Source organism: Phyllostomus hastatus, unplaced genomic scaffold (assembly GCF_019186645.2).
Source record: "Phyllostomus hastatus isolate PE091 unplaced genomic scaffold, TTU_PhHast_1.1 phas_contig_524, whole genome shotgun sequence".
Classification (NCBI taxonomy): domain Eukaryota; kingdom Metazoa; phylum Chordata; class Mammalia; order Chiroptera; family Phyllostomidae; genus Phyllostomus; species Phyllostomus hastatus.
The window spans coordinates 5,207,577-5,221,033 of record NW_025333900.1 but is presented as its reverse complement, the minus strand read 5'-3'; the positions used below and the strand labels follow the sequence as shown (position 1 = coordinate 5,221,033).

The 13,457-nt window shown below is 46.2% G+C and overlaps 1 protein-coding gene across 1 annotated transcript in view; it reads right to left on the bottom strand.

The window, feature by feature from the left end:
• GMPR (guanosine monophosphate reductase) overlaps nucleotides 1–11,673 on the bottom strand; it is a 41,401-nt gene extending 29,728 nt beyond the window's left edge. Inside the window, exons 1-3 of the mRNA XM_045847187.1 lie at nucleotides 11,371–11,673; nucleotides 4,597–4,716; nucleotides 1,898–1,981 (exon numbers count right to left, since the gene is read on the bottom strand). Coding sequence (XP_045703143.1) covers nucleotides 1,898–1,981; nucleotides 4,597–4,716; nucleotides 11,371–11,457 — 291 coding nt within the window. The 5' untranslated portion in view covers nucleotides 11,458–11,673. The remainder of the gene's footprint in view (nucleotides 1–1,897; nucleotides 1,982–4,596; nucleotides 4,717–11,370) is intronic.
• Nucleotides 11,674–13,457: the final 1,784 nt, after the last annotated feature.

Below are 13,457 nucleotides of genomic sequence, written 5' to 3'. Positions count from 1 at the left end.
CAGGAGATTAACACTTCCTTGTCCCCCCTCGAGTACCGGATTATTGGGGGACACACAGGGAGCTGCTGGACCATAGAGGCCTGTCAGTCTAACTAGGAGATGTCGACCCATCCAAAGCCCGCAGAAGCCTGGGAAGCTCATTAGTTCTTTTGAAAAGGCACCTGGTCTGTCCACACCCAAGTGAATATAATCCCAGGGGAACAAAGAAGCGCTCTCTCTCTCTCTCTCTCTCTCTCTCTTTTTTCTCTCTCTCTCTCTCTCTCTTTTTTTCTCTCTCTCTCCCCCTTTCTCTCTCACCCAGGTGACCTGCACTCACCCCATGCACTCGTACACCCTTCCTCCACAGCCATGTGGCCGTAGCAGCCACACAGACTCGACTACTGGAGCAGCTGGGAAAACCAGCGAAGCTACCTGGTTGGGGACTGAGACCACTTGCCTGTGGGCTCCAAAGAACTAAGCTTTAATATGATTCAAAAACTCTGGACACTGGCTTTTGTCTTGGCCTTGCTGAGGACAGGTTGGACTTTTTCCATGACGGGAGAGAAGGAAATGAGACACTGGACACCAGAGGGAGCTTCTCTCTCCTCATAAATAACCACATCACAATCCCCGTGCCTGGGTCCTTGGATACCATGAAAGAACTTACTGTATTTTGCTGTGTATAATGTGCACTTTTCTACCCAAATTTTTGAGGAAAAAGTAAGGATGCGCATTATATATGGGTAGTACTAATTCTGTATCTAGCTAAATGTTTTTAATTCTTTTATTTTTGCTTATGCATTTAAAGTATTATTCTAGAAAGCAATAACAATAACCATATGCAAAATGATGCCCTAGAATATGATAATTGGTTTTGTTTCTAAATACAAATAAATAAATAAATAATTGAATTTAAAAATTAAAATGAAAGACTTTTTTCCGGAAAGTTTGGGCCAAAAACGTGGGTGTGCATTATACATGGGAACACATTATACCCGGCAAAATATGGTAATTTCCACTTACAACGGACAGATATCTGGCTTGTTTCTACCTGTCAGCTATTATGAACAATGCTGCTATGAAAACCTCTGTACAAGCTTTCTTTTTTTTTCCAGATATTATTTATTTATTTTTAGACACAGGGGAAGAGACAGAGAGGAAAAAGAACAGCCATGTGTGGTTGCCACTCAGGTGCCCCCTACTGGGGACCTAGCCAGCAACCCAGGCATGTGCCCTGACTGGGAATGAAATCGGTGACCCTTTGGTTTACAGGCCAGCGCTCAATCCACTGAGCCATACCAGCCAGGGCCTCTGTATAAGTTTTTATGTGGACATACATTTTTACTTCTACTGGGGCTTTGTCTAAGACCAGAACTGCTGAGTCATATGATAACACTTATTTTTAACTTTTTTGAGGAGCTGCTGCACTATTTTCCAAAGCAGCTGTACCATTTTACATTCGCACCAGCAACACAGGAGGGTTCCACTTCCTCCACATTCATGCCAACACTTGTTACTCTCTGTCTTTTGATTATAGCCATCTTAGCTGGCATACTGTTTATTCAACTCCAAAACAACTTGTTATAATTAGATGTGGGTTTTTTTCTACATCCAAAAGGAATGTTCAGACTGGATCTACCCCTGGCAGGAAGCAGAGGACCTCCCCAAGCTCTCATAACACTTCACCTTTCAAGGGAAAAAAGGCAGATACCCCTTGCAAGTAAATCCTAGTATTTTCAAAACAGGATACAGAACAGGTTCCCTTAACCAATCCCTTGCAATGATGAAGGGCTGGGGGACCACATCTGCATTTCCCCAGGACTCTCTCGGGCGTCTGTGTGTCTACCTGCTGCTGATTCAAATCTTTTTGACAACCCCAAAGATTTTCCACCCTCTGCAACAAATGTAATAGTCATACCTGGAGGCATTCCGGGTGATTAGTGGCAAAGCGCTTCCAGTCATCCAGCGTGTAATGCTTATGAATTGCTGTGAACATGGAGTGCTAGGAAACAAAACAGCACCTTTAGGGTAAGAAGTCAAGTGAGCCTCCTTCCTCCATGAGGCTGAGGGTGAGTCAACCACACAAAAGCATCAGGTATTCCTGGCAGTCATGTTTAATTAATTAGCTTTGAATATGCTCCTAGGAGCCAAAAGCAGACCAAGGTTACACCAGTAAAATCACAAAAGGGGTTTTCCATCCTAAACTAAACAGACAACACCCCAGTCAGGACTTAGGCGGCTCTGCCAAAAAGCAGGGGAGGGAAAAGGGAGAGTTCTCAGCCCCCACTGAGCACCTGCATTAGGCCAAGAGTGGGTCCCCTGCCAAGAAGGGCCTCCTTAAGACAAATTCTGCTTCGCCAGCCCGAAAGAACCTCAACTCACACCTGAAAGCTTTTCCTTGTGTTCATACCCTAAATGATTCTTGCTGAAAGCTAAACCCATCAGCAGTTGGTATCCCTAAGGAAAGGAATTATATGAATTGTAATATTAAATCTACATCTACGGATCTGGCATTCACTGAGTACCTACCTTGTTCAAGCAGCTTGCAACATTCTTTCATGTACTTTGCAGAACAACTTTGTACAATAATATTCACTTTGTGGACAGAAAAGGAGCATAAGAAATTGAAATTTAGCCAGTCAGAGAAGGACAAGTACTACATGACTTTGCTCATATGTGGAATCTAATGAGCAAAATAAACTAACAAACAAAATAGAAACAGACTCAGACAGAGAGCAGAGTGACAACTGTCAGAGGGGAGGAGTGTTGCAGGGCTGCGTGATAAAGATAAAAGGATTAATAAAAAAACAAAAACAACAAACCTCATAGACACAGCCAACAGCAAGGTGTTTTCCAGACAGGAGGTGAGTGGGGGGAGACAGAAGAGGATACAGGGGGGATAAATGGTGATGGAAAGAGACTTGACTTGGGATGGTGAACACACAATACAATATACAGATGATGTGTTATAGAACTGTACACCTAGAACTTAAATAATTTTATTAACCAACATCACCCCAATAAATTCAATTTTAAAAAAATGTTAATTTAAAGACAATTTAACAAATGCTTGGCCAGTAAGGGGCAACAGCTAGCACCGAACTCATACCTGACTGCAGGCCTCCGGCTCCTGCCTGATATCGGGGCCTCTCTCCCAACTTCTCTGGGTCCATTTCTCCCTCCCGTTCCCCATCTAAAATCTACGGCTTCATCATCTGGCACTGCTCAGTGGGTCCCAGGAATAGAAAATCACAGTGCCCACACATGTTTAGTTGTTTCAGTGTGCACTGTCTCATTAATTGAGAGTCTTAATTAATTGGGAGTCTTCCCATTCATGGGAAAAAGGGAAGAACGTAACATGTATGTTTTTCGTGGACTAGTAATCTGATACATGAATTAATCAGGGCTATTTATTGCTCCCTGATTCCACCCACTTTTACATGAACACATAATTCATTAGTACCAATGGCTGATCACAGAGCAAAGCAAGGAAAAGATGGGAAGAAAAAATACAAATTCCTTTAGCAATTAATTTATTAGCCTCTAGCTCAAAGCTCAGTGGGGGCTGAAGGGCGACAGATGATACAACTAACGATCATGCAGTCAGACAGACCACAACCTACGCCATTTTTTGAGCTCATAATTTGTTTGAAGATCTTCCTTCTAATCACTGGCTAATACCAACTCCCAGCACCTCCTAGGGTTAGACTTGCTGCCCACAGTGAGAAGCTCTTTCAACTAATTGGATTTATTTTTTCACTTGGCAGAATCACCAGTGGAAATAGACACATACACCCTGTGCATAAGACAAGCAAATGTTGGCATGTAGGATGAACACAGTGCATTGCACCCGAGACACAGCTGCATGAAATGAAGGTCCTGCCCACAGAAGGCTTTTCCTTCATTTTTCCCAAGGAGAGAATACTAGCTACTCCACTGATGGGAAATTAATTAGTAACTGGCTAAAAGGGACCTTGAGCTTGGACTGTAATCTGCCAGTGTAAACTGAGAGGCAAATCTCTTATTCTGGGTTTGAATCTTGACTCTGTCTCTACTTAGCTGAATGCCCTAGGCCAAGTTACCTCTCCTTTCACTCTCTGCCTCAGTTTCTTCATCTGCAAAAGGAACCTACCTGGTGAAGCTGTGACATTATATCCAGTGTTTGGCACGTAAGTGCTCAATACATGTTTTCTACATATAATGCAATAAATGCTACAGTGCAGACTACAGATGAAGCAGTCTGTCTTCATTTAAAGGCACTCACCCTCTTCTTATCAGTATAATATGGCACTCGACTAACTGCAATATGGCACAATGTCCAACTTCTTTCTGTATCCCTAATTTCCAAAACTATTATGGGTATCTTCAAGGAAGAAACGGATGTGGCTCCAGAACATCTCATCGAATGCCAAGTCCAGACTCCACCCATCATTTCTGACTGAAGAGGGGGAAGAAAAAAAGTGACTCCAGCAATATTCAGACTCAGAAAGAAATAGTATGGCCACAGCCATGGACCCAAATGTCTCCCTTTTTCTTCAGAGTGTCTGAACACGTCCAGGGGAGGGTCCTGACAACCCCTCCAGTGTGAGCAGCAGGGGGAAAAGCCCACCATCCTACCTGTGCCATCACCGCTGCCATCTCAAATGTCCCCACGGTGTCCATGTTGGCCACAATGATGGGGATCCCTGAGTAGGTCTGCTTTGAGTTTCGAAACGTGAAAGTACGCTCAAGATCCACCTATTGGCACAAAAGGAAAGAGAAATGATTTGCTCTTTGCATGATTTGTGCAGAATTTCTAGAATCTGAAGCACGTGGGAAGAACACTAAGAAGTGTATGCCCCTTAGTCCCTGGATTCTCTTTGGCCAGATGTTCCAAAAGCAGGAGGGTCCCTGAGGAAACTGAGTAATGTGCTGCTATCCAGTACAAAAGCTGAAGCCGGCTCCTTAGCATCCTCAACTGCCAGCACAAGGCACTGCAGGCTCTGCCATCAAGCCCAGCCTCCAGACAGTAAGTAAGGTCCCTCTCCTTCAGCAGCCTCTCCCATCCCACTGCCACCCTCTGTCCCCAGCCTGGTCCATCCCAGCCCTACACCTACATACCCACCACGTACATGTCCTCTGTCCCCACTTCCAAGCACTAGAGAAACAGTTCCCCTTCTGAGAAAACCCACTCTACTCCGACTCAGTGGATGCTCCACTCCACTCAGAAAAATCCCTGCCAACCATGGCCCTCCTTTAATTCTCACCTTCCACTCCAAATTCACCCTGCAGTGAGCTGTAAACCATTAATTCCTTACCCTTTCAACCTACTCAGCTGTTCTCTAATTAGGACCATCTTTCAAAGAGATGGGCGAGTACACTGTAACCATATGTCTTTGCACATAAACGCTTGTTACTCTGACTCGCTAACAGGTGGAGGCAGGGCCCTTCAATTCTATTTTAACTGCATCTTGGGGGCATGTATGACTAACTCTGATACCAGGAGAGCTAGGCCATGATGGTGGGCTCAGCAAAAGCAGTGTGCCAGGAGGTGCTCACCAAGAGCAAGCACAGTCACAATCACTTCTTTGACCCAGGGCAGATCCTAGGCCTGGGTGTTCGCAGATCCAGTCCTCGCCCCCTCCTGCCATGTTCTGATCACACAGAGGCCGCCCCCTGCAGGATCCACTTCCCAGATTGGTTTCTGGCTGGGCTGAGCCAATGGGGGTCACTGAGTAGCAAACTGGGGGAGAACTAGGAAATTGGGAGGAGACAGCCTGTGTGTAGTCAGGGTAGTTCTCCCAGAGCCCTCTGCCGTGGCCCACAGGATCTTAGTTCCAGCTTTCGCAGGGTGATCCTAGCCCCCCGCCTCAGTAAGATCGCCTTCTCCCCTTTGGAAGTCGTTTCTCGCTGCTGCCAATCACTGGGGTGCCTCAATATCTCATTTGGCATCTCAGCAGTGTTCAGGTATCTTGCATTAAATTCCCTGTTTTAAATATTTAGCACTGTTTGCTTCCTTGGCTGGACCCTGACAGATACAGACCCCAAGCAGAACCATCAAGAGGAACACAGGTGTGAACCTTCAGCTTCTGAAATAAGCTGGACCTACCGACACTAATCCTGGCTTCGAGAATACACCAGCAGTAATCATTGCCTACTAGTGTTTATTTAGCTCCTTATTTTATTCTTTTTTATTTCAGACAAGTTTCACTTTGCAATCAACATGTCAAAAACCAGCATGGGACACTTCAGGCTTCCTAAGCTTTTCCTTTCTCTTGCTTCTCCACACAGGACTCTCTGTCCACCAGGCTTCCCGGGAGAGTGATGTCATAAGCATGTTCACACTGGCCTTATACAGCAATCACTAGGGGAAATGAAAAGCTGTCACTGCCTGAGCATATGGGGCGGGTCATCCCTTTCCCAACTTCCTCATTATGATTCTTGATTCTACTTCAGTGAAAGGAAGTTATATTTAAATTATGAACTATAATTGCCAGGGTCTATTTGTTGCAACCTTCTGTGCTACTCATGGCCCCAGCATTTTGACTTCCCAGGCTTAAAATAATTAGAATTCCTTGACTCAAATTACTCTTACACTACTCCCAAGATGCACTAGAAGAGATGCTACACTGTACACCCAGCTGAGCTCACAATGGGGTTTTCTTGGCAGTCCAAAACCCATTGGCAGTACGCACACACACCACAAAAAACCCCCACAGTTTTTCATGGAAACAGTCAGCCTCAGCAATGAACTCTCCCCCTCAATCCTAGTCTTCTCCACGTGGCAGATTATACACAATCCTTAATTCTAAAAATTATAAATAAAATTATCTTCTCAACCTAAACAACATAACAACACAACAGACCAGTTATTCACTGAAAGAGGTATCTCAACTATTCCAGCCTCCCAGGAACAAACATGGCATCTCCAATTCTCACTCTGCTAACCTGATTTGAACGGAAATGTAAAGTAATAAGCCACCCCACCCCAACCTCAAAAGTACTTATCTCTGCAGCTCTTTATACATACCTTCATTAAAGTCAGCTGACATCAGTGGTCCCAGAAGTACAAGTGGAGGCCCCTACCACATTTCTAAATACCTCAGGCTTATAAGGCAAGCTAACAAGGTGCTGCATAAATTTTGTCCTATCTTCCTACCTTAATAAACACAATTTCATCACTGACCTGGAAAGCACCAGAACATTATGTCACAGGGAGCCAGCCTGGGCAGGCAGTCCACATCTCCTTCTCTTCCCACCCAAATTCTTGTATGCACACCCCAGTCCTCACATGAAGTCCCATGCACACACACACCTCCACTCCGACAAACGCCTGCCACTTGGTGACTGAGTTACAGGCAAGCATACCAGCAGCACAGATGGCTCTTGAGAAAACACACCTTGGAGGGGAGACCCTGGAAGGCCTTGGAACCAGCTCCAAGTCAAGAGCACAGAGAAATCCAGGATCCTGAGAACCTAGAGAAGGGCCTAGAAGCAACAGCACAGCCCACAGGCCCTGTCCAGCAAGGAGGGGTCAGGGGACCCTTTTGCCTAGATGTGCGGATGGTATTGATTAGAGCAATTCTCTTATAAACTGTGTGTTCATTATCTGTGTCACCTGTAGATCATTACGTCTAGGTACGGAGACAATGCCTCTCATCTTTGTAGTCCTGCTGGATCACAAGTGGAATAAGTTAACATCTGGTCAAGAGGTGAGAATAACATCGTTCTGGCCCCCAGCCTTTCTCAAGAAATGATTAGTGGGCCCAGCCCAGCCCTTTGCATGTACTCTATCCCCTGGAAGTGTCACCATCCATTCTTAGGAGAAGCACATGCAACTGCACATTACCAGAGAGCCACAGGCTCCCACAAATGGAAAGGGTTCCCGTGGCCAGTCCAGAGCATCCTCACACACATGAGAATCATCATAAGATGATGTCCAAAATACACATGCTTGGGCTGCCTCCATCATAATAAACCAGAACCTTTGTGTTAGAGACAAGATGTGTGTTTTTTGGAGTGTCTTCCTAGGTGATTTGGAGGCATCCATGAATAACAAGTCTAGTCAAACTCTCATAATTACAGAGCAAAGCTGTTACGGTTTGTGTCTCCTCCCAAAGATGGTAAAGTCCTAACCCAGGATCTTGTTTGGAAATAGGGTCTTTGCAGATGATGAAGGTAAAATGAGGTCATCAGGGTGGGCCCATTCCAATATGGCTGGTGTTCTTTTAAAAGGGAAAAATTTGAACACAGACACACAGAAAGAGAGGATATTATGTGAAGATGAAGACAGAAATCAGGGTCACACATCTACAAGCCATGGAACACCTCAGATTCCCTGTAAACAACCAGAGAGAGAGGGGCCTGGGACAAATTCTCCCTCACAGCCCTCAGAAGGAGCCAACTCTGCCAACATCTTATCTTGGACTTCAGCCTCCAGAACTGTGAGACAACAAATATCTTTTGTGTAAGCCTCCCAGTTTGTGCTGCTCTGTTACAACAGCCTTGGGAAACTGATCCAGAGGCACAGGTAATAAAATAACCTGCAGAGAGCTTGGACTGCACCCCAGATTTCCTTTTTCCCAGCCCCATATCCTCTCCATCTGCCATATCTCATCCTAAGGCTTGCTCAGGCCGGACCAGAACTCTTCTCACGAGACCACTGGTGAAACATTACCACAGAATTTCAAGGAGACACAGCACTCACTGTGTCATGTCATGCTTCCCTGCCCTGGGACAAGTGGCCAGTTTTCCAGTGCAAATTCTCCTCAATACCTGACTTCCAAAGTCAGAGTTGCATTAAGTTTTTGTTTTGCTCTTTAAAAACAAAATTCTTACTACCATAAGGACTAAGTTGGGACATCTGAGCCAGAAATGGGTCCTGAAAAAGAATGCACTCAGGGAATCAAGGGCATGCAGGCTCCGGGTCTATCAGATAAAGACAAGCTCTTGCCTCAGTCAACAAACGTCATGCCCCTCCCACAGCCTTGTGGCACTTCATTCTTGTGTGCCGGGGCTCGGGCAGACATGGGCAAAGGCAATGAATGGACAGCCCGCTGAGAAATGAAGGTCGCCCATCTGGTGCAGTCACTGTAAGGCCACCTGGGCCATCTCCACCTGTACCCTTGCCTCTGGAAGGTGATTCCAAATTCATTTTATGTGACACTTGTGGAAATGCCCTAAGAGGAACACTCCAACTTCCAAGTAGGACATCACTTTCTATTTCCTCTTCAGCAGGCCTGGCTCAAACTATTTCGGTAATCAATCTTATCAATGGTCAAAATTCTCCCTTCTTAGCCAGACTCTGCTCTCACGGGGAATGCTTTCCATCCTGGCTCCACTCAGGTCTGCTCTCTGGTTCAGCTCAAAGTCGGTCATTTGCCAGTCACTTACGATCCAGCTTAGAAACTGCATTCAGGTATGACTTCTGCCACAGGGCATATGTGTGGCTTTTATCTGATTGTGCAATGCAAGTTTTTAATCTGCTGACAAAAACATTTCAGGCACCCACAAGCAAACTGAGAAAACATTGAGAAGGGATTAGAAGCCTGACTAGACCTAGGCCTACCTACATCCCTCAACACCAGTGAAGCAGGCAGTCCGGGGGTGAGGGGTAGCCAACCAGGCAGCTGCCCGGGACAGCAGGAAGCTAAACTATTACAGGAACCAACTGGAAAGGCAATGCCAGTCAGCTCAGGTTTCCAGGCACAGAGCTGGCAAACTCCCACAAAAGTAGAAATATGAAAACCCTTCCCAAGGACATAGAGTTCTCATTGCAATGTGTACATGTAGCTTTTAAGGTGCTATCAGAGGCCGGGACATTAATAGTTTCAATCAGTCCAAATTATGAAACAAAATGATGTCATACTATTCCCTAGGAAAGAGTAATTCATTTTATTACATAAATTCAAAATGTTTTACCTTCTCAAGATGTTTCCTGGTTCAGAAAATACATACAATATATCCTTGTTTTAAACATATAATTTTTCTTAATAGTTTCTCTCTAAGTGAATTCTGAACAAATACTTAAAGAATATTGAGGCCATCAAATTATGAGTCTGCCTAGAATCCCCACATCTCATCTTAGCCTGGCCTTAGGTACTGACCACAGCTTATACTTGAGGAGGGCCAGGTCAGCCATGCAAACCATCTATTTTTCTTTCTTGAGGCTGTCCAGCTCTTCAGCACCCAAAAGAACATGATGAAGGACAGGCACAGAGTCATCCAACCTCGTCTAGCATGACAAGGGTTACCCATTCCTCTGCTGCCTTCTCCAGTCCTGTCCCGTCCCATCCTCTCTGGCTGCAGCCTGCCAACCCTCCTGCTTAAGGTGAGGTGACTTGGTTTTGGCTAAAGCAGGAGGCCTCTCTAATCCAAACAAGCCCCTGGCTGGCAGCACCAGGCCCTGCAGCTGGACCTGGGCATCGGTAGGTAGCCCGCCAATTTATTTATGGTCTTTAGAGTGGAGTGTAAAGAATAGTGCGCTGGCTCAGCCTCCTCTGGTTTATTCCTGCAGACCCAGCCTTCAGACTCAGTCCAGCTTCCTCACCTTCCTCTTCGGCTCTCAGAAGACCAGACAAAGCCATTGTCACCAATGCACACCACTCCACGGAACTCTGCCTATCTGTGCAGCTAGTTTATCCTTCAGAGTTTGACCTTCCTCCTCACCAGCAGGGGCATCCCTACACCCATCCGGAGGCTATTTCCAGCCCAGTGTCCACCTGTTCTTCAGGCTTGGATCCAGTTTGCCACCCAGACCCACGCCTGCACCCCAGTGCTCTCAGCTTCTGTAGGACTGAACTGGACTTGAGCTGTCCAGTTAGGAGGGGTGCCACCAGGCACAGCCTCACTCCTGGCATGGTCACTGAAATGGGGAAGGTACACCCTGAACTTTTTGTCCTGAAGTTCCCAGTTTTTTCAGTTATCTTAAAGAAATTCTATTGCTGGATCTGACTCTCACCCAGCTGCAGTTTTCGACTGAGACAGCGCCAAAATCACAAGGATCTTCCCTTGTTTTTCCTCTCCTTTCATGATCTGGCTCCACTGTGTCCTCTTCTCCCTAAATTCACTCACGCGGCCTCCCCGCACTTTCTCACCACTTGGCCACTTCATCTTAGCTCCTCCATGGTCTAGTTCTAAAGTGTACTTCCTCTGGCCAACCCTGCCAGCGGGATTTAGAATTTTAGGCCCCAGCTGGGCCCCTTGAAGACACCTCCTATCCTGGCAGGGAACCAGCTGGCTTTCCCTTCCTCAGCTAGTGGAGAGGGAGCGGGCACAGGGGGTGGGCACCCCTGCCACTCTCAGACACAGAGAAGCTGGCAAGGTATTACCACAATGCACCGCCTTCCACCCACCTCCCCGGCGCCACCCCGGAAAATATCCCACCCCATTGCGGCTTTCAAAGAGCCCCACCTCTGCTCGGCTCCTGAGGCTGCTTCGCTTAGGTCGGAGCAGTACATCCTTGAAGTCCAGCTTGAGGTCGGCATCAATGCGGGGCATGGTGCGAGAGACCAGCAGTCTGAGGCCAGCAGCTGCTTCCTGAGGCCCCGGCGGGCGGGGCGAGGATGTCCCCAATTCGGGCCAGGGGACTTGGATAGAGGGGGCACGGGCGTGAGGTGGAGCGTGGGGCCCGTGCAGTGCACGGATGAGGGGATGATGTGCGGAAGCCTGAGCTGGCCTGCGCCGGGTGCGCGCGCTGCGCCCTTATGGCCGCTGGCACCCCTGTGGCGCTCCGCCCACCTCGACTCTGTGGTGGCCGAGCCCCGCCCCCGCGCCTGGCGCTGGGCTGGAAAGAGGAAGGGAAGGTCCACTAGGTTAGAGACACACCAGCGGCTATTAAGTCCCCTGCGTGTGTGACACTTGTAACAAGCCCCTTTCCTCCCTCCCAGCCCTCCATTTACAATCCAGCTTATGGTGGCGCTGGAATTGGCGCTGAGGAAGAGGAAGTAGGCATGGACACCCTCTTGTCTGTCACCCAGGACGCCCCCCATAGGGAGGAGAGACTTGGCCTGCTAGAGCCTTACCCAAGGGAAAGGCTCCTGCTTGAGAGGTTTTGCTTCTTTCTCTAGTTTCAAGCCCGGTGTGCCTACCAGGAACTGAGTCACACCTTCACATGCCAAAAAATAAGAAACCTTTGGGAATCCAAATAGAATCAAGGAAAAGAGTATGGGTAGATAAATCTATTTAGCAGCAATGAGATCGTTGAAACAATTTTTGAATTTCAGGGGTGGGTTGGTTGGTTGTTTTTAAAAAAGCAGTGAAGTCCATATTTATCACAGATCCTGGGATTGGAGGGCCCCCTGAATCCCCTCTCTGAGGGTTACCAGTGATGTCAGTTTATTTTTAATTCACTTGTTGACCTTCAGAGCCTTTGGGAGTTAGGAATGTGCTTAAGTGCTTGGACTGCACTTTCTCATTCATTCCCCCAACAACCCAATGAAAAAGGAGCCATTTTGCAGATTAGGAAGAGGCTCCTTTACATGAAATACTTTGTCTGTGGTCCCAGTAAAAGATGTAAAGACCTCAGTCCTTAACACACAATGCAAATTTAACTAAACCGCTTCTGCCCTGGGACCTTTCTCTGCCTGCCTCAAAAGCCTGGCCCCACCTACTTCTAGATGAAGGGAGTCACTTAATTTCCCTAAACCTCCGTTTTTTCATAGGTTAAAAAGAGAGGGGAAAAAAAAGACAATGCTGTTCTCTCCCAGCATTATATGAGAATTATATTTTGTGTGTGTCTTTGTGTGTCTGTGTGCTAAGGCACATACATGCACATGGACACACACAATGCAAATCCCATAGTTGCTCAATAAACAGTAGCTATTTATAGGGGGGTCACATGTTACAGTATGTGCATTAAGCTTTATAGCTTCAAACTAGATTGCTAACTGCTCAAAGGCAGGACTCTTTTATTTTCAGTTGTCTGCAGCCTGGAACTGTTCTCAATGAACTCATATTGTGTATGGCTGACTGTAAAGACACATCACAATATTCATTTAACACAAATGTCTTCAAATGATAAAGGTTATAGAGCAAGAAAAATAATATTCCTTTTATCTCTCTAAATTCTTCTAGCAGGTCTAATAATCAAATTAACATGAGACAGGTTAACAGGAGAAAATAACCAAATTTATTACATATGTACATACAGGGCTCCATGAGAGTGTGGTATTCAAGGACATATTGAATGAAGCCTTAAGGCTTATAAATTGGCATTGTAGTTTGGGATTTCAAAAGGCAAGAAGGCACTCCACATGAAGATGGAAGAGCATATGTTTAGTGACTACATGTTTGCTGGGCCACCTGTAACAATGGAACACAGAGAAGACTTTGATCAAAGGAATCTTGCTAGGTTCCCCCTGCCTATCACACACCCACTAGTTCATGTTAACCGATAGTTATCTGTGATGTTACCCTCCCTTCCAAGAGCAGGCCCTCTTAAATTCTTGTAGGCAATTAGGAAGAAGTTTAAAGTCTTTTCCCTAGTATTTTGTTTCTTA